The sequence below is a fragment of the Oncorhynchus masou genome, unplaced genomic scaffold (assembly GCF_036934945.1).
Source record: "Oncorhynchus masou masou isolate Uvic2021 unplaced genomic scaffold, UVic_Omas_1.1 unplaced_scaffold_2511, whole genome shotgun sequence".
Taxonomy (NCBI): domain Eukaryota; kingdom Metazoa; phylum Chordata; class Actinopteri; order Salmoniformes; family Salmonidae; genus Oncorhynchus; species Oncorhynchus masou.
This window is the reverse complement of record NW_027016653.1, coordinates 11,078-37,991: the sequence shown is the minus strand read 5'-3', so window position 1 is coordinate 37,991 and position 26,914 is coordinate 11,078. Positions and strand designations below refer to the sequence as shown.

At 43.0% G+C, this 26,914-nt stretch overlaps 1 protein-coding gene across 4 annotated transcripts in view; it reads left to right on the top strand.

Moving 5' to 3' along the window:
• Positions 1-26,713, top strand: part of LOC135538974 (butyrophilin subfamily 2 member A1-like) — a 43,445-nt gene extending 16,732 nt beyond the window's left edge. For 3 of the 4 annotated variants that reach the window (XM_064964846.1, XM_064964845.1, XM_064964848.1), the window contains 9 exons: positions 1,215-1,328; positions 2,277-2,297; positions 2,704-2,724; positions 2,961-2,981; positions 3,127-3,147; positions 20,937-20,957; positions 21,813-21,839; positions 24,362-24,388; positions 25,380-26,713. In XM_064964846.1, coding sequence (XP_064820918.1) covers positions 1,215-1,328; positions 2,277-2,297; positions 2,704-2,724; positions 2,961-2,981; positions 3,127-3,147; positions 20,937-20,957; positions 21,813-21,839; positions 24,362-24,388; positions 25,380-25,909 — 803 coding nt within the window. In that variant the 3' untranslated portion in view covers positions 25,910-26,713. The remainder of the gene's footprint in view (positions 1-1,214; positions 1,329-2,276; positions 2,298-2,703; positions 2,725-2,960; positions 2,982-3,126; positions 3,148-20,936; positions 20,958-21,812; positions 21,840-24,361; positions 24,389-25,379) is intronic. The other variant, XM_064964847.1, reaches the window with a different exon arrangement.
• Positions 26,714-26,914: the final 201 nt, after the last annotated feature.

The window sequence follows — 26,914 nt, the reverse complement described above, 5'->3', positions numbered from 1 at the left end:
AGTACCAAACCCTGTTGTTGATGTGTGGTAGTATTAGTACCAAAACCTGTTGTTGATGTGTGGTAGTATTAGTACCCAACCCTGTTGTTGATGTGTAATAGTATTGGTACCAAACCCTGTTGTTGATGTGTAATGATGTGTGGTAGTATTAGTACCCAACCCTGTTGTTGATGTGTGGTAGTATTGGTACCAAACCCTGTTGTTGATGTGTAATGATGTGTGGTAGTATTAGTACCCAACCCTGTTGTTGGTGTGTGGTAGTATTGGTACCATACCCTGTTGTTGATGTGTAATGATGTGTGGTAGTATTAGTACCAAACCCTGTTGTTGATGTGTGGTAGTATTAGTACCAAAACCTGTTGTTGATGTGTGGTAGTATTAGTACCCAACCCCGTTGTTGATGTGTAATGATGTGTGGTATTATTAGTACCCAACCCTGTTGTTGATGTGTGGTAGTATTAGTACCAAACCCTGTTGTTGATGTGTAATAATGTGTGGTATTATTAGTACCCAATCCTGTTGTTGATGTGTGGTAGTATTAGTACCAAACCCTGTTGTTGATGTGTGGTAGTATTAGTACCAAACCCTGTTGTTGATGTGTAATGATGTGTGTGGTAGTATTAGTACCAAACCCCATTGTTGATGTGTGGTAGTATTAGTACCAAACCCTGTTGTTGATGTGTAATGATGTGTGTGGTAGTATTAGTACCAAACCCTGTTGTTGATGTGTTGTAGTATTAGCACCAAACCCTGTTGTTGATGTGTAATGATGTGTGTGGTAGTATTAGTACCAAACCCTGTTGTTGATGTGTGGTATTATTAGTACCAAACCCTGTTGTTGATGTGTGGTAGTATTTGCACTAAACCCTGTTGTTGATGTGTGGTAGTATTAGTACTAAACCCTGTTGTTGATGTGTAATGATGTGTGTGGTAGTATTAGCACCAAACCCTGTTGTTGATGTGTGGTAGTATTAGTACCAAACCCTGTTGTTGATGTGTAATGATGTGTGTGGTAGTATTAGTACCAAACCCTGTTGATGTGTGGTAGTATTAGTACCAAACCCTGTTGTTGATGTGTGGTAGTATTAGCACCAAACCCTGTTGTTGATGTTTGGTAGTATTAGTACCAAACCCTGTTGTTGATGTGTAATAATGTGTGTGGTAGTATTAGCACCAAACCCTGTTTTTGATGTGTGATGATGTGTGTGTTTTAGGTGAGATATTTTATACAGCCCCATGGAGAATGGCCTTCATTGTGTTATGCTGTCTGGGAGCCATTGCTGTGATTGGTTTATCTCTGGCTATCTACTACATGTGTAATAAGAAAGGTAATGGAGAGATTATATGAACGTTGTTTGTTGGAATGAAATGTCTGCAATGTTTTTTTCATCCTCACCACATCACTGTGGTTGTATTATACGGATACAGGATAATATACTAAACCTGCAGGTGATTAACATGTTGACACTGAAGACTGATTTAATCTGCAGGTGAATAACATGTTGACACTGAGGACTGATTTTAATCTCCAGGTGAATAACATGTGGACACTGAGGACTGATTTTAATCTCCAGGTGATTAACATGTGGACACTGAGGACTGATTTTAATCTCCAGGTGAATAACATGTTGACACTGAGGACTGAGTTTAATCTCCAGGTGAATAACATGTTGACACTGAGGACTGATTTTAATCTCCAGGTGAATAACATGTTGACACTGAGGACTGAGGTTAACCATCAGGTGATTAACATGCTAATCAGGTGTGATAATAGATCAACTCAATCTGCAGTGGGGAAAGTATTATCCTTACCTGGGGGAGGCAGGGGCAGCAGGTAGCCTAGTGGTTAGAGCGTTGGATTGGGAACTGACAGGTTGCAAGATCAAATCCCCAAGCTGACAAGGTAAAAATATGTTTTTCTGCCCCTGAGCAAGGCAGTTAACCCACTGTTCCTAGGCGGTCATTGAAAATAAAAATGCATTCTTAACTGACTTTGGTAGTTAAATAAAGGTAAAATGAACTCTGATATACCTGGATCACTGATAGACCAGTCACATTTCATTCATTAAACTAAGAAGTGGTAGTGGGTAGAATATCTTCATTGGAGAAGTTGTCTCACAGAGGTACGCTGGACTCATTTAGGTGGTGGAACTCAATTAGGATTTATGACATTAGAGAAGTAATATGAGACAAGGAGTCCCAGAGAGAGATGACATCTTCTAGTGTTCATGTTAATGATGTTCTCACTGTCTCCCATCTACTCTACATGTTTACAGTTCACCTCAAGAAGGAAAGTGGTAAGTAGTGTCTTCAGATCATCACTTTGCAATAATTATTTGAAGCATTGAAAGTATTTTTTGGTTGCTGAGCACATTTTAAGATGTTCCGTCTGATGTTGGAACAGTGGTATGAGACAAGGGCCGGGATTCAATTCAAGGAGCATTATAACACAGCACAAGATTAACAGACTTTTAAAGGTATTTTACACATGAGTCCACATGTGCAGTGTTTACCATGAATGTGATCTCTGTGAATGCCGGTGGAAAATGCCTTTAAAAAGTGCTTTGTCAGCTGTGAAGTGCCCTGCGGTCTACTGCACATTGGATTGAATCCCGACCAAGGAGTCCCAGAGAGAGCTTACATCTTCTAGTGTTCATGTTAATGATGTTCTCACTGTCTTCCATCTACTCTACATGTTTACAGATGAACTCTGGGAGCAGAATCGTAAGTACTGTCATCAGATCATCACATTGATAATATTATATAAACCAATGTCTCTTCTATAGATGTAACTTCTAGTGAAGTAGAAACACCTCATGTTGTTCATATTAATGTTCCCTGACTTTTATCTGATGTTTGAACATTGATATGAGACAAGGAGTCCCAGAGAGAGACTACATCTTCTAGTGTTCATATTAATGATGTTCTCACTGTCTTCCATCTACTCTACATGTTTACAGATGAACTCTGTGAACAGAAATGTAAGTAGTGTCTTCAGATCTTCACTTTGATAACGTTATTAGAACCACAAAATGAACATTTTCTTTAATTTACCGACTTCAAGTACAAAAACATTTTAAGAAGGTTATTTTGAGGTCATTGAGCTCATACTCTACATGTTTACAGATGACCGCACTGAGGAGCTAAGTAAGTAGTGTCTTCAGATCATCACTTTGCTAGAATAATTTGAAGCATTTTAAGTCTTTTTTTGGATGAAAGTGCAGTGATAGACATTTGGGTGATAACCAAACAAAAAAATCAAACATTGTTTTTCCACTGTAATATTTGGTTGTGCTTATGGATGGTTGATAACATAGTGATAACACATTGGAAATTCAACTAACTTTTGGCTGTCTTTACATATTCTGTAGGTTGTAATCTCGCTGATCAACGTCTCAACCAAATATTACCCAAATATCCACGTTGAGATTACGTAGCTTGCCCAGTGGGTAGTTTCTGATGGACCAGTCACATTCATTTAATGAAATTAAGAAGTGGTGGATAGAATATCTTTATTGGAGAAGTTGTCTCACAGAGGTACGCTGGAGTCATTTAGGTGGTGGAACTCAATTAGGATTTGTGACATTAGAGAAGTGATATGAGACAAGGAGTCCCAGCTCATCACTTTGAAAGAATTATGTGAACCATTTTATAAAGGCTATTCGTAATCCAATTCAAAACTTACTTTGAGGCCCCAGGTATGTGATGTTGCCGTCAGATGCTCTTTCAAAGTAACAGGGAATACAAATCTCGAATAGTGTAAAAACAAACAGAAATGTATTTGCCAGACAATGGCTCCACGTTTCCAAAACACAGGTCATTTCACAGGCTACAGAGTCTTTCCATGATAAAAGCAAAATAATTATTTAAACAGAAAATTATATATAGTAGTATTTTTTTCTTGTTTGTGTAAAAGCGCTAAAAAAGTCCTAGCTGACCCATAATGTATGTTACTCCATACCTGAGACCTAGCTGACCCATAATGTATGTTACCTCCAATACCTGAGACCAAGCTGACCCATGATGTATGTTACTCCATACCTGAGACCTAGCTGACCCATAATGTATGTTACTCCATACCTGAGTCCTAGCTGACCCATAATGTATGTTACCTCCAATACCTGAGACCAAGCTGACCCATAATGTATGTTACTCCATACCTGAGTCCTAGCTGACCCATAATGTATGTTACCTCCATACCTGAGACCTAGCTGACCCATAATGTATGTTACTCCATACCTGAGTCCTAGCTGACCCATAATGTATGTTACCTCCAATACCTGAGACCTAGCTGACCCATAATGTATGTTACTCCATACCTGAGACCTAGCTGACCCATAATGTATGTTACTCCATACCTGAGTCCTAGCTGACCCATAATGTATGGTTACTCTATACCTGAGACCTAGCTGACCCATAATGTATGTTACCTCCAATACCTGAGACCAAGCTGACCCATAATGTATGTTACTCCATACCTGAGTCCTAGCTGACCCATAATGTATGTTACCTCCATACCTGAGACCTAGCTGACCCATAATGTATGTTACTCCATACCTGAGACCTAGCTGACCCATAATGTATGTTACCTCCAATACCTGAGACCAAGCTGACCCATAATGTATGTTACTCCATACCTGAGTCCTAGCTGACCCATAATGTATGGTACCTCCATACCTGAGACCTAGCTGACCCATAATGTATGTTACTCCATACCTGAGTCCTAGCTGACCCATAATGTATGATACCTCCAATACCTGAGACCTAGCTGACCCATAATGTATGTTACTCCATACCTGAGACCAAGCTGACCCATAATGTATGTTACTCCATACGTGAGTCCTAGCTGACCCATAATGTATGTTACCTCCAATACCTGAGACCTAGCTGACCCATAATGTATGTTACTCCATACCTGAGTCCTAGCTGACCCATAATGTATGTTACCTCCAATACCTGAGTCCTAGCTGACGCATAATGTATGGTTACTCTATACCTGAGACCTAGCTGACCCATAATGTATGTTACCTCCAATACCTGAGACCAAGCTGACCCATAATGTATGTTACTCCATACCTGAGTCCTAGCTGACCCATAATGTATGTTACCTCCATACCTGAGACCTAGCTGACCCATAATGTATGTTACTCCATACCTGAGTCCTAGCTGACCCATAATGTATGTTACCTCCAATACCTGAGACCTAGCTGACCCATAATGTATGTTACTCCATACCTGAGACCTAGCTGACCCATAATGTATGTTACTCCATACCTGAGACCTAGCTGACCCATAATGTATGTTACCTCCAATACCTGAGACCAAGCTGACCCATAATGTATGTTACTCCATACCTGAGTCCTAGCTGACCCATAATGTATGTTACCTCCATACCTGAGACCTAGCTGACCCATAATGTATGTTACTCCATACCTGAGTCCTAGCTGACCCATAATGTATGTTACCTCCAATACCTGAGACCTAGCTGACCCATAATGTATGTTACTCCATACCTGAGACCTAGCTGACCCATAATGTATGTTACTCCATACCTGAGACCTAGCTGACCCATAATGTATGTTACCTCCATACCTGAGTCCTAGCTGACCCATAATGTATGTTACTCCATACCTGAGACCTAGCTGACCCATAATGTATGTTACCTCCAATACATGAGTCCTAGCTGACCCATAATGTATGTTACCTCCAATACATGAGACCTAGCTGACCCATAATGTATGTTACCTCCATACCTGAGTCCTAGCTGACCCATAATGTATGTTACCTCCATACCTGAGTCCTAGCTGACCCATAATGTATGTTACCTCCATACCTGAGTCCTAGCTGACCCATAATGTATGTTACTCCATACATGAGACCTAGCTGACCCATAATGTATGTTACCTCCAATACATGAGTCCTAGCTGACCCATAATGTATGTTACTCCATACCTGAGACCTAGCTGACCCATAATGTATGTTACTCCATACCTGAGACCTAGCTGACCCATAATGTATGTTACCTCCATACATGAGACCTAGCTGACCCATAATGTATGTTACTCCATACCTGAGACCTAGCTGACCCATAATGTATGTTACTCCATACCTGAGACCTAGCTGACCCATAATGTATGTTACCTCCATACATGAGACCTAGCTGACCCATAATGTTTGGTAACTCCATACCTGAGTCCTCGCTGACCCATAATGTATGGTTACTCTATACCTGAGACCGAGCTGACCCATAATGTATGGTTACTCCATACCTGAAACCTAGCTGACCCATAATGTATGGTTACTCCATACCTGAAACCTAGCTGACCCATAATGTATGGTTACTCCATACATGAGACCTAGCTGACCCATAATGTATGTTACTCCATACCTGAGACCTAGCTGACCCATAATGTATGTTACTCCATACCTGAGACCTAGCTGACCCATAAAGTATGTTACCTCCATACATGAGACCTAGCTGACCCATAATGTTTGGTAACTCCATACCTGAGTCCTCGCTGACCCATAATGTATGGTTACTCTATACCTGAGACCGAGCTGACCCATAATGTATAATTACATTTACATTTACATTTAAGTCATTTAGCAGACGCTCTTATCCAGAGCGACTTACAAATTGGTGAATTCACCTTCTGACATCCAGTGGAACAGCCACTTTACAATAGTGCATCTAAATCATTAAGGGGGGGTGGTGAGAAGGATTACTTATCCTATCCTAGGTATTCCTTGAAGAGGTGGGGTTTCAGGTGTCTCCGGAAGGTGGTGATTGACTCCGCTGTCCTGGCGTCGTGAGGGAGTTTGTTCCACCATTGGGGGGCCAGAGCAGCGAACAGTTTTGACTGGGCTGAGCGGGAACTGTACTTCCTCAATGGTAGGGAGGCGAGCAGGCCAGAGGTGGATGAACGCAGTGCCCTTGCTTGGGTGTAGGGCCTGATCAGAGCCTGGAGGTACTGCGGTGCCGTTCCCCTCACAGCTCCGTAGGCAAGCACCATGGTCTTGTAGCGGATGCGAGCTTCAACTGGAAGCCAGTGGAGAGAGCGGAGGAGCGGGGTGACGTGAGAGAACTTGGGAAGGTTGAACACCAGACGGGCTGCGGCGTTCTGGATGAGTTGTAGGGGTTTAATGGCACAGGCAGGGAGCCCAGCCAACAGCGAGTTGCAGTAATCCAGACGGGAGATGACAAGTGCCTGGATTAGGACCTGCGCCGCTTCCTGTGTGAGGCAGGGTCGTACTCTGCGGATGTTGTAGAGCATGAACCTACAGGAACGGGCCACCGCCATGATGTTGGTTGAGAACGACAGGGTGTTGTCCAGGATCACGCCAAGGTTCTTAGCGCTCTGGGAGGAGGACACAATGGAGTTGTCAACCGTGATGGCGAGATCATGGAATGGGCAGTCCTTCCCCGGGAGGAAGAGCAGCTCCGTCTTGCCGAGGTTCAGCTTGAGGTGGTGATCCGTCATCCACACTGATATGTCTGCCAGACATTCAGAGATGCGATTCGCCACCTGGTCATCAGAAGGGGAAAGGAGAAGATTAATTGTGTGTCGTCTGCATAGCAATGATAGGAGAGACCATGTGAGGTTATGACAGAGCCAAGTGACTTGGTGTATAGCGAGAATAGGAGAGGGCCTAGAACAGAGCCCTGGGGGACACCAGTGGTGAGAGCGCGTGGCGAGGAGACAGATTCTCGCCACGCCACCTGGTAGGAGCGACCTGTCAGGTAGGACGCAATCCAAGCGTGGGCCGCGCCGGAGATGCCCAACTCGGAGAGGGTGGAGAGGAGGATCTGATGGTTCACAGTATCGAAGGCAGCCGATAGGTCTAGAAGGATGAGAGCAGAGGAGAGAGAGTTAGCTTTAGCAGTGCGGAGCGCCTCCGTGATGCAGAGAAGAGCAGTCTCAGTTGAATGACTAGTCTTGAAACCTGACTGATTTGGATCAAGAAGGTCATTCTGAGAGAGATAGCGGGAGAGCTGGCCAAGGACGGCACGTTCAAGAGTTTTGGAGAGAAAAGAAAGAAGGGATACTGGTCTGTAGTTGTTGACATCGGAGGGATCGAGTGTAGGTTTTTTCAGAAGGGGTGCAACTCTCGCTCTCTTGAAGACGGAAGGGACGTAGCCAGCGGTCAGGGATGAGTTGATGAGCGAGGTGAAGTAAGGGAGAAGGTCCCCGGAAATGGTCTGGAGAAGAGAGGAGGGGATAGGGTCGAGCGGGCAGGTTGTTGGGCGGCCGGCCGTCACAAGAAGCGAGATTTCATCTGGAGAGAGAGGGGAGAAAGAGGTCAGAGCACAGGGTAGGGCAGTGTGAGCAGAACCAGCGGTGTCGTTTGACTTAGCAAACGAGGATCGGATGTCGTCGACCTTCTTTTCAAAATGGTTGACGAAGTCATCTGCAGAGAGGGAGGAGGGGGGGGAGGGGGAGGAGGATTCAGGAGGGAGGAGAAGGTGGCAAAGAGCTTCCTAGGGTTAGAGGCAGATGCTTGGAATTTAGAGTGGTAGAAAGTGGCTTTAGCAGCAGAGACAGAGGAGGAAAATGTAGAGAGGAGGGAGTGAAAGGATGCCAGGTCCGCAGGGAGGCGAGTTTTCCTCCATTTCCGCTCGGCTGCCCGGAGCTCTGTTCTGTGAGCTCGCAATGAGTCATCGAGCCACGGAGCGGGAGGGGAGGACCGAGCCGGCCTGGAGGATAGGGGACATAGAGAGTCAAAGGATGCAGAAAGGGAAGAGAGGAGGGTTGAGGAGGCAGAATCAGGAGAAAGGTTGGAGAAGGTATGAGCAGAGGGAAGAGATGATAGGATGGAAGAGGAAAGAGTAGCGGGGGAGAGAGAGCGAAGGTTGGGACGGCGCGATACCATCCGAGTAGGGGCAGTGTGGGAAGTGTTGGATGAGAGCGAGAGGGAAAAGGATACAAGGTAGTGGTCGGAGACTTGGGGGAGTTGCAGTGAGGTTAGTGGAAGAACAGCATCTAGTAAAGATGAGGTCGAGCGTATTGCCTGCCTTGTGAGTAGGGGGAAGGTGAGAGGGTGAGGTCAAAAGAGGAGAGGAGTGGAAAGAAGGAGGCAGAGAGGAATGAGTCAAAGGTAGACGTGGGGAGGTTAAAGTCGCCCAGGACTGTGAGAGGTGAGCCGTCCTCAGGAAAGGAGCTTATCAAGGCATCAAGCTCATTGATGAACTCTCCGAGGGAACCTGGAGGGCGATAAATGATAAGGATGTTAAGCTTGAAAGGGCTGGTAACTGTGACAGCATGGAATTCAAAGGAGGCGATAGATAGATGGGTAAGGGGAGAGAGAGAGAATGACCACTTGGGAGAGATGAGGATCCCGGTGCCACCACCCCGCTGACCAGAAGCTCTCGGGGTGTGCGAGAACACGTGGGTGGACGAAGAGAGAGCAGTAGGAGTAGCAGTGTTATCTGTGGTGATCCATGTTTCCGTCAGTGCCAGGAAGTCGAGGGACTGGAGGGAGGCATAGGCTGAGATGAACTCTGCCTGTTGGCCGCAGATCGGCAGTTCCAGAGGCTACCGGAGACCAGGAACTCCACGTGGGTCGTGCGCGCTGGGACCACCAGATTAGGGTGGCCGCGGCCACGCGGTGTGGAGCGTTTGTATGGTCTGTGCAGAGAGGAGAGAACAGGGATAGATAGACACATAGTTAACAGGGTACAGAAGAGGCTACGCTAATGCAAAGGAGATTGGAATGACAAGTGGACTACACGTCTCGAATGTTCAGAAAGTTAAGCTTACGTAGCAAGAATCTTATTGACTGAAATGATTGAAATGATACAGTACTGCTGGAGTAGGCTAGCTGGTAGTGGCTGCGATGTTGACACTACACTAATCAAGTCGTTCCGTCGAGTGTAATAGTTTCTACAGTGCTGCTATTCGGGGGCTAGCTGGCTAGCTAGCAGGTTGATTGCGTTACGTTACTTTAAAAGAACGACAATAGCTGGCTAGCTAACCTAGAAAATCGCTCTAGGCTACACAATTGTCTTAGATACAAAGACGGCTATGTAGCTAGCTAGCTACGATCAAACAAAACAAACCGTTGTACTGTAATAGTTACTACAGTGCTGCTATTCGGGGGCTAGCTGGCTAGCTACGTTAAAAGAACGACAATAGCTGGCCAGCTAACCTAGAAAATCGCTCTAGGCTACACAATTGTCTTAGATACAAAGACGGCTATGTAGCTAGCTAGCTACGATCAAACAAAACAAACCGTTGTACTGTAATAGTTACTACAGTGCTGCTATTCGGGGGCTAGCTGGCTAGCTACGTTAGAAGAACGACAATAGCTGGCCAGCTAACCTAGAAAATCGCTCTAGACTACACAATTGTCTTAGATACAAAGACGGCTATGTAGCTGGCTAGCTACGATCAAACAAATCAAACCGTTGTACTGTAATGAAGTGAAATGAAAATGTGATACTACCTGTGGAGCGACGCGGAATGTTGACCGGGTAGTTGGAGTTCAATTCGGTAGAGGTTGGCTAGCTGTTGGCTAATTACTCCATATCTGAAACCTAGCTGACCCATAATGTATGTTACCTCCAATACATGAGTCCTAGCTGACCCATAATGTATGTTACTCCATACCTGAGACCTAGCTGACCCATAATGTATGTTACTCCATACCTGAGTCCTAGCTGACCCATAATGTATGTTACCTCCAATACATGAGACCTAGCTGACCCATAATGTATGTTACCTCCATACCTGAGTCCTAGCTGACCCATAATGTATGTTACCTCCATACCTGAGTCCTAGCTGACCCATAATGTATGTTACCTCCAATACATGAGACCTAGCTGACCCATAATGTATGTTACCTCCATACCTGAGTCCTAGCTGACCCATAATGTATGTTACCTCCATACCTGAGTCCTAGCTGACCCATAATGGATGTTACCTCCAATACATGAGACCTAGCTGACCCATAATGTATGTTACCTCCATACCTGAGTCCTAGCTGACCCATAATGTATGTTACCTCCATACCTGAGTCCTAGCTGACCCATAATGTATGTTACTCCATACATGAGACCTAGCTGACCCATAATGTATGTTACCTCCAATACATGAGTCCTAGCTGACCCATAATGTATGTTACTCCATACCATGACCCTGTATGTTACTCCATACCTGAGACCTAGCTGAACCATAATGTATGTTACTCCATACCTGAGACCTAGCTGACCCATAATGTATGTTACCTCCATACATGAGACCTAGCTGACCCATAATGTATGTTACTCCATACCTGAGACCTAGCTGACCCATAATGTATGTTACTCCAAAGCTGAGTCCTAGCTGACCCATAATGTATGTTACTCCATACCTGAGACCTAGCTGACCCATAATGTATGTTACCTCCATACATGAGACCTAGCTGACCCATAATGTTTGGTAACTCCATACCTGAGTCCTCGCTGACACATAATGTATGGTTACTCTATACCTGAGACCGAGCTGACCCATAATGTATGGTTACTCCATACCTGAAACCTAGCTGACCCATAATGTATGGTTACTCCATACCTGAAACCTAGCTGACCCATAATGTATGGTTACTCCATACATGAGACCTAGCTGACCCATAATGTATGTTACTCCATACCTGAGACCTAGCTGACCCATAATGTATGTTACTCCATACCTGAGACCTAGCTGACCCATAAAGTATGTTACCTCCATACATGAGACCTAGCTGACCCATAATGTTTGGTAACTCCATACCTGAGTCCTCGCTGACCCATAATGTATGGTTACTCTATACCTGAGACCGAGCTGATCCATAATGTATAATTACTCCATACCTGAAAACAAGCTGACCCATAATGTATGTTACCTCCAATACATGAGTCCTAGCTGACCCATAATGTATGTTACTCCATACCTGAGACCTAGCTGACCCATAATGTATGTTACTCCATACCTGAGTCCTAGCTGACCCATAATGTATGTTACCTCCAATACATGAGACCTAGCTGACCCATAATGTATGTTACCTCCATACCTGAGTCCTAGCTGACCCATAATGTATGTTACCTCCATACCTGAGTCCTAGCTGACCCATAATGTATGTTACCTCCATACCTGAGTCCTAGCTGACCCATAATGTATGTTACCTCCAATACATGAGACCTAGCTGACCCATAATGTGTGTTACCTCCAATACATGAGACCTAGCTGACCCATAATGTATGTGACCTACATACCTGAGTCCTAGCTGACCCATAATGTATGTTACCTCCATACCTGAGTCCTAGCTGACCCATAATGTATGTTACTCCATACATGAGACCTAGCTGACCCATAATGTATGTTACCTCCAATACATGAGTCCTAGCTGACCCATAATGTATGTTACTCCATACCTGAGACCTAGCTGACCCATAATGTATGTTACCTCCATACATGAGACCTAGCTGACCCATAATGTATGTTACTCCATACCTGAGACCTAGCTGACCCATAATGTATGTTACTCCATACCTGAGACCTAGCTGACCCATAATGTATGTTACCTCCATACATGAGACCTAGCTGACCCATAATGTTTGGTAACTCCATACCTGAGTCCTCGCTGACCCATAATGTATGGTTACTCTATACCTGAGACCGAGCTGACCCATAATGTATGGTTACTCCATACCTGAAACCTAGCTGACCCATAATGTATGGTTACTCCATACCTGAAACCTAGCTGACCCATAATGTATGGTTACTCCATACATGAGACCTAGCTGACCCATAATGTATGTTACTCCATACCTGAGACCTAGCTGACCCATAATGTATGTTACTCCATACCTGAGACCTAGCTGACCCATAATGGATGTTACCTCCAATACATGAGACCTAGCTGACCCATAATGTATGTTACCTCCATACATGAGACCTAGCTGACCCATAATGTATGGTTACTCCATACCTGAGTCCTAGCTGACCCATAATGTATGTTACCTCCAATACATGAGACCTAGCTGACCCATAATGTATGTTACCTCCATACCTGAGTCCTAGCTGACCCATAATGTATGTTACCTCCATACCTGAGTCCTAGCTGACCCATAATGTATGTTACCTCCAATACATGAGACCTAGCTGACCCATAATGTATGTTACCTCCATCCATACATAATGAGTCCTAGCTGACCCATAATGTATGTTACCTCCAATACATGAGACCTAGCTGACCCATAATGTATGTTACCTCCATACCTGAGTCCTAGCTGACCCATAATGTATGTTACCTCCATACCTGAGTCCTAGCTGACCCATAATGTATGTTACTCCATACATGAGACCTAGCTGACCCATAATGTATGTTACCTCCAATACATGAGTCCTAGCTGACCCATAATGTATGTTACTCCATACCTGAGACCTAGCTGACCCATAATGTATGTTACTCCATACCTGAGACCTAGCTGACCCATAATGTATGTTACCTCCATACATGAGACCTAGCTGACCCATAATGTATGTTACTCCATACCTGAGACCTAGCTGACCCATAATGTATGTTACTCCATACCTGAGTCCTAGCTGACCCATAATGTATGTTACTCCATACCTGAGACCTAGCTGACCCATAATGTATGTTACCTCCATACATGAGACCTAGCTGACCCATAATGTTTGGTAACTCCATACCTGAGTCCTCGCTGACCCATAATGTATGGTTACTCTATACCTGAGACCGAGCTGACCCATAATGTATGGTTACTCCATACCTGAAACCTAGCTGACCCATAATGTATGGTTACTCCATACCTGAAACCTAGCTGACCCATAATGTATGGTTACTCCATACATGAGACCTAGACCTGACCCATAATGTATGTTACTCCATACCTGAGACCTAGCTGACCCATAATGTATGTTACTCCATACCTGAGACCTAGCTGACCCATAATGTATGTTACCTCCATACATGAGACCTAGCTGACCCATAATGTTTGGTAACTCCATACCTGAGTCCTCGCTGACCCATAATGTATGGTTACTCTATACCTGAGACCGAGCTGACCCATAATGTATAATTACTCCATACCTGAAACCAAGCTGACCCATAATGTATGTTACCTCCAATACATGAGTCCTAGCTGACCCATAATAATGTATGTTACTCCATACCTGAGACCTAGCTGACCCATAATGTATGTTACTCCATACCTGAGTCCTAGCTGACCCATAATGTATGTTACCTCCAATACATGAGACCTAGCTGACCCATAATGTATGTTACCTCCATACCTGAGTCCTAGCTGACCCATAATGTATGTTACCTCCATACCTGAGTCCTAGCTGACCCATAATGTATGTTACCTCCATACCTGAGTCCTAGCTGACCCATAATGTATGTTACCTCCAATACATGAGTCCTAGCTGACCCATAATGTATGTTACTCCATACCTGAGACCTAGCTGACCCATAATGTATGTTACCTCCATACCTGAGTCCTAGCTGACCCATAATGTATGTTACCTCCATACCTGAGTCCTAGCTGACCCATAATGTATGTTACTCCATACATGAGACCTAGCTGACCCATAATGTATGTTACCTCCATACATGAGACCTAGCTGACCCATAATGTATGTTACTCCATACCTGAGACCTAGCTGACCCATAATGTATGTTACTCCATACCTGAGACCTAGCTGACCCATAATGTATGTTACTCCATACCTGAGACCTAGCTGACCCATAATGTATGTTACTCCATACCTGAGACCTAGCTGACCCATAATGTATGTTACCTCCATACATGAGACCTAGCTGACCCATAATGTTTGGTAACTCCATACCTGAGTCCTCGCTGACCCATAATGTATGGTTACTCTATACCTGAGACCGAGCTGACCCATAATGTATGGTTACTCCATACCTGAAACCTAGCTGACCCATAATGTATGGTTACTCCATACCTGAAACCTAGCTGACCCATAATGTATGGTTACTCCATACATGAGACCTAGCTGACCCATAATGTATGTTACTCCATACCTGAGACCTAGCTGACCCATAATGTATGTTACTCCATACCTGAGACCTAGCTGACCCATAATGTATGTTACCTCCAAACATGAGACCTAGCTGACCCATAATGTTTGGTAACTCCATACCTGAGCTGACCCATAATGTATGGTTACTCCATACCTGAGACCGAGCTGACCCATAATGTATGTTACTCCATACCTGAACCTAGCTGACCCATAATGTATGTTACCTCCAATACATGAGTCCTAGCTGACCCATAATGTATGTTACTCCATACCTGAGACATAGCTGACCCATAATGTATGTTACTCCATACCTGAGTCCTAGCTGACCCATAATGTATGTTACCTCCAATACATGAGACCTAGCTGACCCATAATGTATGGTTACTCTATACCTGAGACCGAGCTGACCCATAATGTATGGTTACTCCATACCTGAAACCTAGCTGACCCATAATGTATGACCCATACCTGAGTCCTAGCTGACCCATAATGTATGTTACTCCATACCTGAAACCTAGCTGACCCATAATGTATGGTTACTCCATACATGAGACCTAGCTGACCCATAATGTATGTTACCTCCATACCTGAGTCCTAGCTGACCCATAATGTATGTTACCTCCATACCTGAGTCCTAGCTGACCCATAATGTATGTTACCTCCATACCTGAGTCCTAGCTGACCCATAATGTATGTTACCTCCAATACATGAGACCTAGCTGACCCATACCTCCATACATGAGTCCTAGCTGACCCCTCCATACATGAGTCCCTAGCTGACCCATAATGTATGTTACCTCCATACATGAGACCTAGCTGACCCATAATGTATGTTACTCCATACCTGAGACCTAGCTGACCCATAATGTATGTTACTCCATACCTGAGACCTAGCTGACCCATAATGTATGTTACCTCCATACATGAGACCTAGCTGACCCATAATGTATGTTACCTCCATACATGAGACCTAGCTGACCCATAATGTTTGGTAACTCCATACCTGAGTCCTCGCTGACCCATAATGTATGTTACTCTATACCTGAGACCGATGACCCATAATGTAGTTACTCCATACCTGAAACCTAGCTGACCCATAATGTATGTTACTCCATACCTGAAACCTAGCTGACCCATAATGTATGTTACTCCATACATGAGACCTAGCTGACCCATAATGTATGTTACTCCATACCTGAGACCTAGCTGACCCATAATGTATGTTACTCCATACCTGAGACCTAGCTGACCCATAAAGTATGTTACCTCCATACATGAGACCTAGCTGACCCATAATGTTTGTAACTCCATACCTGAGTCCTTGACCCATAATGTATGGTTACTCTATACCTGAGACCTAGCTGACCCATAATGTATGTTACTCCATACCTGAGTCCTAGCTGACCCATAATGTATGTTACCTCCAATACATGAGACCTAGCTGACCCATAATGTATGTTACTCCATACCTGAGTCCTAGCTGACCCATAATGTATGTTACCTCCATACCTGAGACCTAGCTGACCCATAATGTATGTTACCTCCATACCTGAGTCCTAGCTGACCCATAATGTATGTTACCTCCAATACATGAGACCTAGCTGACCCATAATGTATGTGTTACTCCATACCTGAGTCCTAGCTGACCCATAATGTATGTTACTCCATACCTGAGACCTAGCTGACCCATAATGTATGTTACTCCATACATGAGTCCTAGCTGACCCATAATGTATGTTACTCCATACCTGAGACCTAGCTGACCCATAATGTATGTTACTCCATACCTGAGACCTAGCTGACCCATAATGTATGTTACCTCCATACATGAGACCTAGCTGACCCATAATGTTTGGTAACTCCATACCTGAGTCCTCGCTGACCCATAATGTATGGTTACTCTATACCTGAGACCTAGCTGACCCATAATGTATGGTTACTCCATACCTGAAACCTAGCTGACCCATAATGTATGTTACCTCCAATACATGAGTCCTAGCTGACCCATAATGTATGTTACTCCATACCTGAGACCTAGCTGACCCATAATGTATGTTACTCCATACCTGAGTCCTAGCTGACCCATAATGTATGTTACCTCCAATACATGAGACCTAGCTGACCCATAATGTATGTTACCTCCATACCTGAGTCCTAGCTGACCCATAATGTATGTTACCTCCATACCTGAGTCCTAGCTGACCCATAATGTATGTTACCTCCATACCTGAGTCCTAGCTGACCCATAATGTATGTTACCTCCAATACATGAGACCTAGCTGACCCATAATGTATGTTACCTCCATACCTGAGACCTAGCTGACCCATAATGTATGTTACCTCCATACCTGAGTCCTAGCTGACCCATAATGTATGTTACTCCATACCTGAGTCCTAGCTGACCCATAATGTATGTTACTCCATACATGAGACCTAGCTGACCCATAATGTATGTTACCTCCAATACATGAGTCCTAGCTGACCCATAATGTATGTTACTCCATACCTGAGACCTAGCTGACCCATAATGACCCATAAGCTGACCCATAATGTATGTTACTCCATACCTGAGACCTAGCTGACCCATAATGTATGTTACTCCATACCTGAGACCTAGCTGACCCATAATGTATGTTACTCCAATACATGAGTCCTAGCTGACCCATAATGTATGTTACTCCATACCTGAGACCTAGCTGACCCATAATGTTTGGTAACTCCGTACCTGAGTCCTCGCTGACCCATAATGTATGGTTACTCTATACCTGAGACCGAGCTGACCCATAATGTATGGTTACTCCATACCTGAAACCTAGCTGACCCATAATGTATGTTACTCCATACCTGAGAAACCTAGCTGACCCATAATGTATGGTTACTCCATACATGAGACCTAGCTGACCCATAATGTATGTTACTCCATACCTGAGACCTAGCTGACCCATAATGTATGTTACTCCATACCTGAGACCTAGCTGACCCATAATGTATGTTACCTCCATACATGAGACCTAGCTGACCCATAATGTTTGGTAACTCCATACCTGAGTCCTCGCTGACCCATAATGTATGGTTACTCTATACCTGAGACCGAGCTGACCCATAATGTATAATTACTCCATACCTGAAACCTAGCTGACCCATAATGTATGTTACTCCATACCTGAGACCTAGCTGACCCATAATGTATGTTACTCCATACCTGAGACCTAGCTGACCCATAATGTATGTTACCTCCATACATGAGACCTAGCTGACCCATAATGTTTGGTAACTCCATACCTGAGTCCTCGCTGACCCATAATGTATGGTTACTCTATACCTGAGACCGAGCTGACCCATAATGTATGGTTACTCCATACCTGAAACCTAGCTGACCCATAATGTATGGTTACTCCATACCTGAAACCTAGCTGACCCATAATGTATGGTTACTCCATACATGAGACCTAGCTGACCCATAATGTTTGGTCACTCCATACCTGAGTCCTAGCTGACCCATAATGTATGGTTACTCCATACCTGAGACCGAGCTGACCCATAATGTATGGTTACTCCATACCTGAGTCCTAGCTGACCCATAATGTATGGTTACTCCATACCTGAGACCTAGCTGACCCATAATGTATGGTTACTCCATACCTGAGTCCTAGCTGACCCATAATGTATGTTACTCCATACCTGAGACCTAGCTGACCCATAATGTATGGTAACTCCATACCTGAGTCCTAGCTGACCCATAATGTATGGTTATTCTGGAGGCTGCTGAGGGGACGATGGCTCATAATAATGACTGGAACGGAGCAAATGGAATGTCAACAAACAACTGGAAACCATGTGTTGGATGTATTTGATACCATTTCACATTTACATTTAAGTCATTTAGCAGACGCTCTTATCCAGAGCGACTTACAAATAGTTAACTGTACGGGTCGTAAACAGAGCCCACTGTAGATATAACGCCTCTTCTGGTAAGTGGTCTGTCCTGAATGGATATTTGTAAATTTATTGAATCCGAGTCAATGCACCATTGTACTTTCTACTGGTAGCATGTTCTGATCCCAGTCCAGATCTGTTATCTCCTGTGCTTTCTCCTCTTCAGGAATAGAGGCAACAACTTGACTGTTGCTGATCCATTTGTTCAGTCTAAAGCCTCCTTTAGAACACAGTGATGTGCGGTCCTGAGTAAGTGTCAAGGCTTCTTCCTCACTTGCTGATTACTTTAGACAGTCATCAATATATTAGAGCCCCACCAATCCTCCAGCTCCTTTTCCAGATCCAGAGAAATCTCAGGTCTGCGTCCTGCTCTGGAACGCTCACCTGGTGGAACATGACTTCAATATCTGTCATGAAGGCAACAGGCTCTTGGTGGAATCTGGACAAAACACCAATGATATGGTTTGTCATGTCTGTACCCTGTAGAAGCTGAGCATTCAGTGATATATCTTGTTAGGTGGATCCACAGTCTAGTACCACCCTCAGATTGTGCTTCTTAGGATGATATACTCTGTGGTGAGGAATATACCAAACTATATTGCTGCTGTCGTTCTGTAAGTCTATTGGCATGATCACTGCAAAGCCTTTGTCCAGGATGTCTGCCATGAAGTTGGTATAGTCATTACAGGACCAGGGATTCTTACTGAGTTTCCATTTCAGGTTGAGAGCGCGCTGTACTGCCACACAGCAGTTGTTGGGAAATTCAGTATCCTCATTCCTCAGTTGGAGGCAAATAATATAGTTACCACCACCAGCTTGGCTGACAGATACACTCTCCATGAAGAGATGAACTTCTCTTCATATTTCAAGCTGCTCCTCATGGTGGTGCTCTGGGAAATCATGCTTGACCTGTTGCTTCAGCAGCTCTTCCAACTCTACCACAGAGATTCTGTGTGACATTACATGAGACCGCCCATAGGTGGAGACATTCCCCTTTTTTAGAAGCCCATTCACAATCCAGACAGAGTGGTTTTCACAGCGTGTGGCCCTTATCTTCTTGGCTGTTTATAACCATCCATGGCTCAATGTCCTGAAGTATGTTTGTCAACAATACAACTTCAGAATCAATCTGCTTGAGATGCACCTTTTCCAAATATGGCCGTTGGTTCACATCTGTCTGGTTCGGAATCGGTGGGGGCTGGTGGGAGGAGCTACAGGAGGATGGGTTCATTGTAATGCCTGGAATGTAATAATTGGAACGGTATCAAACATCAATCATATTAAATCAAATTTGATTTAAACACATTACCTGAGTCCTAGCTGACCCATAATGCCAACATTCTCAATTTGAATTATACTCATGAGTTGGAATTGAGTCACTTACTGGTTCCAAAAAGAAACCCCTCTTTTGAAAAGGTTACAAAGGTTAAAAAACGAACTGATGGGCCTCCCGAGTGACGCGACCGGGAGACCGCCAAGCATTGTCCGGGTAAGTGGAGGCTTTGGCCGGCAGGGACGTCCTTGTACCAGCGACTCCTGTGGCGAGCCGGGGGCAGTGCACGCTGACATCGTCACTCGGGGGTTCCTCGGACACATTGGTTCAGCTGGCTTCCGGGTTAAGTGGGCATTGTGTCAAGAAGCAGTGTGGCTTGGTTGGGTTGTGGTTCGGAAGAAACAACCTCAACCTTTGCCTCTCCCGAGTCGGTACGGGAGTTGCAGCGATGAGACAAGACTGTTGGGGAGGAAAAGGGGTAAAATACACAAAATAAAATACGACCTGATGGCAGAGTATCGGTTCTTAAATTAATCTGAAGTTTATTTTTTTAACCTTATATTATCCGAAAAGATCATACAGGAACATTATGTTTTACATTATGTTTAGAGTGTAGACTAGAGAGGTAGCCAACACTTGTTGATACCCCCTTGGACACCACTGATGTCTCTAATTGACTATACGTATCTGTTTATCTGTAGGAATACTGACTTCTCAGCTGGGTAAGTATTAAGGCTTTGTTACCTACTGTATATGATGGCTTATAAATGTTAGCTTTGTCAATGGAGTTGAGTGGTGATGAGTGTGTGATACCTGCCGACTATCACTCCCTATCAGTTGATACTTGTAAAAATGTCCATTCTTAAACTCTTACCGTGAACCTGTTTGTCCTGTGTAATTGTGTGACTTTCTTTGTTTGCTGAAATCTGTAGTTTATTAGTAGCATTTTAGGTGACCTCTGCCAAAGGAGACGTTGTTTGTTAATGGAGGAGCGGATGATTTTATGGTGAAGGCACGGATGATTTAAAAAATGTTTTGGAAGGGGACGCCAAGAATGAAATGTTTAATGAAAAACTATGTATTTCCAGTCCAAGTGACAACGCTATAACAATCAGGACAAGGATAAGCACAGCTACACAGTATGTAATACATACAGTTAAATAATGGATATTTATTAAAGCATTGAGTTGTCCTGCCTGATTGAAGTCAATGTTTTACTCCATTGTGATTATAACCGATTTTATCCAAAACTACAGATTTCAGCAAACAAAAAAGGCACACAGTTACAGAGGACACACATAGGTACAAGGAAATAATTAAAGAATGAGCATTTACAAGTATGGACAAGTATGAACTCGTGAGTGACTGGATGTAGTGACGGTACACTCTTCTGGATGCATCGCTCTAGAACTCATTATGGAAGATGTCCTTATTACAGGGTTCTAAACTATAGCTTCAGTATATGCTGGCTTCCAGTACATCAATAATACATTGACAATGTCTCAACGTTTATGTACAGTGAAGAAAAACCTGTATATCTCAATGATTAATATGGGTTAAATATAATTCATCCACAGATTTTGTGAACACAAACTGGAGTCCAGGTAAAGGAAGAACTGATTTCTAATATTTTGAATGTACTTTTTCTTGGAATCTTGTTTGCAGTTATAGTATGTTAGATAATTAATGTAGGAAATGTTTTATTACATTGTGTCTGTGTTTGGCACTAAATTTGACTGAAGTTACCATCAATCTCACCACTGGCATAACACAGTTTCTCTGGACCCCGCAAGGTCGGAGTTCGCAGCCCCCCTAAAATAAAAATTTAAGTATAGACTACCAATCGCTGGCCATGGTGCTGAAATCAGGACATGTCTATGCGGCTGCATGCCTATCGAATCGATGATGGGCTTTCTGTGGTGCCAAGGCTTAGCATTGGCTAATGGATAAATGTTAATTGGTAAACAGGCCTATTTGGTCTTCTACTACTGGCTGGTGGCAATAATGTAATTACTTATTCAGTAATTAAAGTTGTAAATTCAATCATTGAAGATTGTAAAATAAATGTTCGATGCAACCGCATACTAATCAACTACCAGAATATACAACTGCCCTGTATAGAATACCTGAACCTGCATAACATGAGCTGTCCTCGCGCTCTCTCTCAGCTTGGATAGAAAGTTGTGCGTAAAACCAGTCTATTAATAACGCCAAATAAAAGTCAGTCCACCCTCAAAACACTCGCTAACTAGGGATTGTTTCATTATGCAGTGTACTATATGAAGCTATATACCGTATTTAGCTGCTATTTATACAATTTTAACAAAAGTTACACATCAAATAATGAGGAACAATGAGGAAAATAGTAGTCATCTTGAGCGTCAATTCAGCCACTATTTATTGCTGAACTCAGCGGTATTTGTCTGGCTAATAGTTTACACAAATGGGATGCAATATTCCAGGTAAATTAAATCAAATGAAATCCAACTTGAGAGACTCCCATGGTGTCCTGAAGTCCTCTTTTTTTGTGTGCAAAAGTTTTCACCACGGCCTGTAGGTTCAGGTTGCGGGTCCGACTGCTTTCTATACTGAGTATTGACAGCCCAGACAGTCTTTCCTGAGACATTGTGCAGTATATGTCCTTTGTGCTGCACACAATTGAACTTGACTGATGCATGCCAAGATATAACAGAGAAAAGGGACTGTTGATATTACAACCGCACAACTCAAACGCCGGTTCACCAGTATACCACCAGTTAATCAGACTGATTTGCCATATCTGTGCCTGGAAGGAGTCGAGCTGAATAAATGTTTTTCCAAGGACCGCCCCTTTGACGCAAGTTTGCGGTGAAGTAAAATAAATAGATGTAGTGATACTTTCAACCACCAGAGGGAGAAAATACACGTTAATTTGACGGAGGAAGTTGACATGATCCTAGTAAGGCCTGGATGGTCTTCTGACAAAACGGTGGGAAATCAAACAAATATGTCACGTAAACATAAAACTATTTTTAAAGTCATTTTAGTGCCTGATTTCGGGGACTGTCAGCATGTGGGCTGCCGAGTGGCGCAGCGATCTAAGGCACTGCATCTCAGTGCTTGCGGCATCACTACAGACCATGGTTTGATCCCAGGCTGTAACACAACCGGCTGTGATTGGGTTAGGGGAGGGTTTGGCCGGGGTAGGCAGTCATTGGTGGCAGGGTAGCCTAGTGGTTAGAGCTTTGGGCTAATAACTGAAAGGTTGCAAGTTCCAATCCTTGAGCTGACAAGGTACAAATCTGTCCTTCTGCCATGAACAAGGCAGTTAACCCACTGTTCCTAGGCCGTCATTGAAAATAAGAATTTGTTCTTACCTTTATTTCACTAGGCAAGTCAGTTAAAATAAACAAAAATTGTAAATTAAGAATTTGTTTCTTAGCTGAATTGCATAGTTTAAATAAAGGTTAAATAAAAAACATTATTAATTAATTATAGATATTACTGAACTGCTGTATTTGAAGTACAACTCCCTTCTGCCCTGTTTCCCTGATGTTGCTACGGCAACTCAAGCTGTTTTTACCATCCCTGTAACTGTTGCTTCTGCAGAGAGATCATTTTCTAAACTAAAACTCAAAAATAACTATCTAAGAAGCATTAGTCTCTCAGTCTGATATGAGTTGTTGAACACCTCAGTAAGCTCCACTCATTACATTGGCGCTGTCGTAGCCTTGACAACAGCATTTGTTCACTGACTACCCCCTCATTCTATCATTCTATCATTCTATTTGTTTTTTACTTTTTCACTTTTTCAGTCACATTCCTGAAGCCCAAGGAAACAAACATTTAGCTTCCTATCACATATGGAAAAGAAAAAGGTTTATGAATGAATTTATTGAGGGTTACTGTCAAAATGATTTATTATATATACGTATATAAAAAATGAGCTCTTGATCTCCCCACCTTCCTGGGACTGCTGGGGTGTCAGATATTTCTCCCCATATGTTCACTAAGATTCAAATTATTATAGGTCTGCATAGTTTGAGGTCTGGGTTGAACAACACAAATGTCCTTTAACAGTAGTTTGTGATATCCATCAGTATGTTGCTAATTTTCATAACCAATAGTCTCTTACTTTATATTTCAGATTTTGAAAACATCAGAAGACATGCAGGTGTGTTTTATACTCTGTGACAAACACAAATTAATACATACCATACGAAACATATTATGCCAAATAGAGTGTCTCGGATTTACTTACAGAATAATAGTAGTGATGTCATTGTGTTTATCATAGTGTATTATACCACTGATGTTGATGTCATTGTGTTTACCATAGTGTATTATACCACTGATGATGATGTCATTGTGTTTACCATAGTGTATTATTCCCACTGATGTTGATGTCATTGTGTTTACAATAGTGTATTATACCACTGTCATGATGTCATTGTGTTTACCATAATGGATTATACCACTGATGATGATGTCATGATGTCATTGTGTATACCATAGTGTATTACACCACTGATGTTGATGTCATTGTGTTTACCATAGTGTATTATACCACTGATGATGATGTCATTGTGTTTACCATAGTGTATTATACCACTGATGTTGATGTCATTGTGTTTACCATAGTGTATTATACCACTGATGATGATGTCATTGTGTTTACCATAGTGTATTATACCACTGATGTTGATGTCATTGTGTTTACCATAGTGTATTATACCACTGATGTTGATGTCATTGTGTTTACCATAGTGTATTATACCACTGATGATGATGTCATTGTGTTTACCATAGTGTATTATACCACTGAGGTTGATGTCATTGTGTTTACCATAGTGTATTATACCACTGATGTTGACGTCATGATGTCATTGTGTTTACCATAGTGTATTATACCCACTGATGTTGACGTCATGATGTCATTGTGTTTACCATAGTGTATTATACCCACTGATGTTGATGTCATGATGTCATTGTGTTTACCATAGTGTATTATACCCACTGATGTTGATGTCATGATGTCATTGTGTTTACCATAGTGTATTATACTACTGATGGTGATGTCATTGTGTTTACCATAGTGTATTATACCACTGATGTTGATGTCATGATGTCATTGTGTTTACCATAGTGTATGTTTCTCTCCACAGTGGATGTGACTCTAGACCCTGATACGGCACATTGTAAACTCATCCTGTCTGATGACGGGAAACAAGTGAGACATGGAGAACTAAATCAGGTTCTCTCTGACAACAGGAAGAGGTATAAAAATTGGTCCGGTGTCCTGGGAAATGTGGGCTTCTCAGGGAAGTTCTACTATGAGGTGAAGGTGGAGGGGAAGACTGAGTGGACTTTGGGAGTGGTCATACAGTCCATCAATAGGAATGAGAGTTTTATACCAATCCCTAATAATGGATACTGGACTGTGGAGCTGAAGGATGAAGAGTACACAGCTAATGCAGATTCCCATGTCACCCTCTTACTGAGAGAGAAGCCCCTGAAGGTGGGGGTGTTTGTGGATTATGAGAAGTGTCAGGTCTCCTTCTACGATGTGGAGGCAAGGTGTCATATCTACTCTTTCACTGACTGCTCCTTCACTGAGAAACTCTATCCATTCTTCAACCCTGGTGATTCAGATAGTATTTCACTGGTCGTCTGTCCTGTGGATGCCACTGACTGACTGTTTTAAATCAAACAAGGTGCAATTGTTATTTGTGAAATGCTTGTTACTCTGCTAATGTGCAGTAAATCTACTGTATATAATTTTAAAAAGTGCTCAACATCCGTCCTAGCTCGCTCATTTATGTCTTAATCAAAATTACGGATTGTCTCTTATCCGCTCGTCGTTCCCTTATGCCATAGTTTGTACATCTCAATTGTCAGTAGAAACCACATTTGTTTAAACAAGTCAGCCATATGAGCTATATTTAAGAAGGCAGAAAATGAGGCTGATTTTTTTTTTAGCCTTTATTTAACCAGACAAGTCAGTTAAGAACAAATTCTTATTTTCAATGACGGCCTAGGAACAGTGGGTTAACTGCCGGTTCAGGGACAGAACGACAGATTTGTACCTTGTCAGCTCAGGGGTTTGAACTTGCAACCTTCTGGTTACCAGTCCAACGCTCTAACCACTAGGCTACCCTGCAGCCCCAATAAACTGTTTCACTGCCAGACATGGCTCCGCTGATAGCCAGGTGAAGCAGTGGTAAGGTCTTGGGACTGCTGATGGGACTCTGCTGTTGGGCCCTAACAGTTTGTGGGCATCGTTTGTAACTGTTACCATGCAATTAATGTATTGTTTAGTGTTGTGTTGTGTCGTGGCGTTGCTGGAATGCACAAGATTTACATGCTGAAATTGTAACTGGTTGTGCAACCTTTCTGCTGTGTGCTCCTACATTTAGGTAACAATGTAGCAACAGCACAAAATAAATGTGTTTTATATATTGATCATTTGATAATTAAATGTTTTGAGAGTGTTTAAAAATAGTTTCATCTCCATCATTGTCATCAGACAGACTACTGTTGCAGACAGACTATTGTACCATCAGACTACAGACTAACCATCAGACTACTGTATCAGAAAGACTAATGTGTCAGACAGACTACTCTATCAGACAGACTACTCTATCAGACAGACTACTCTATCAGACAGACTACAGTATAAGACAGACTAACCATCAGACTA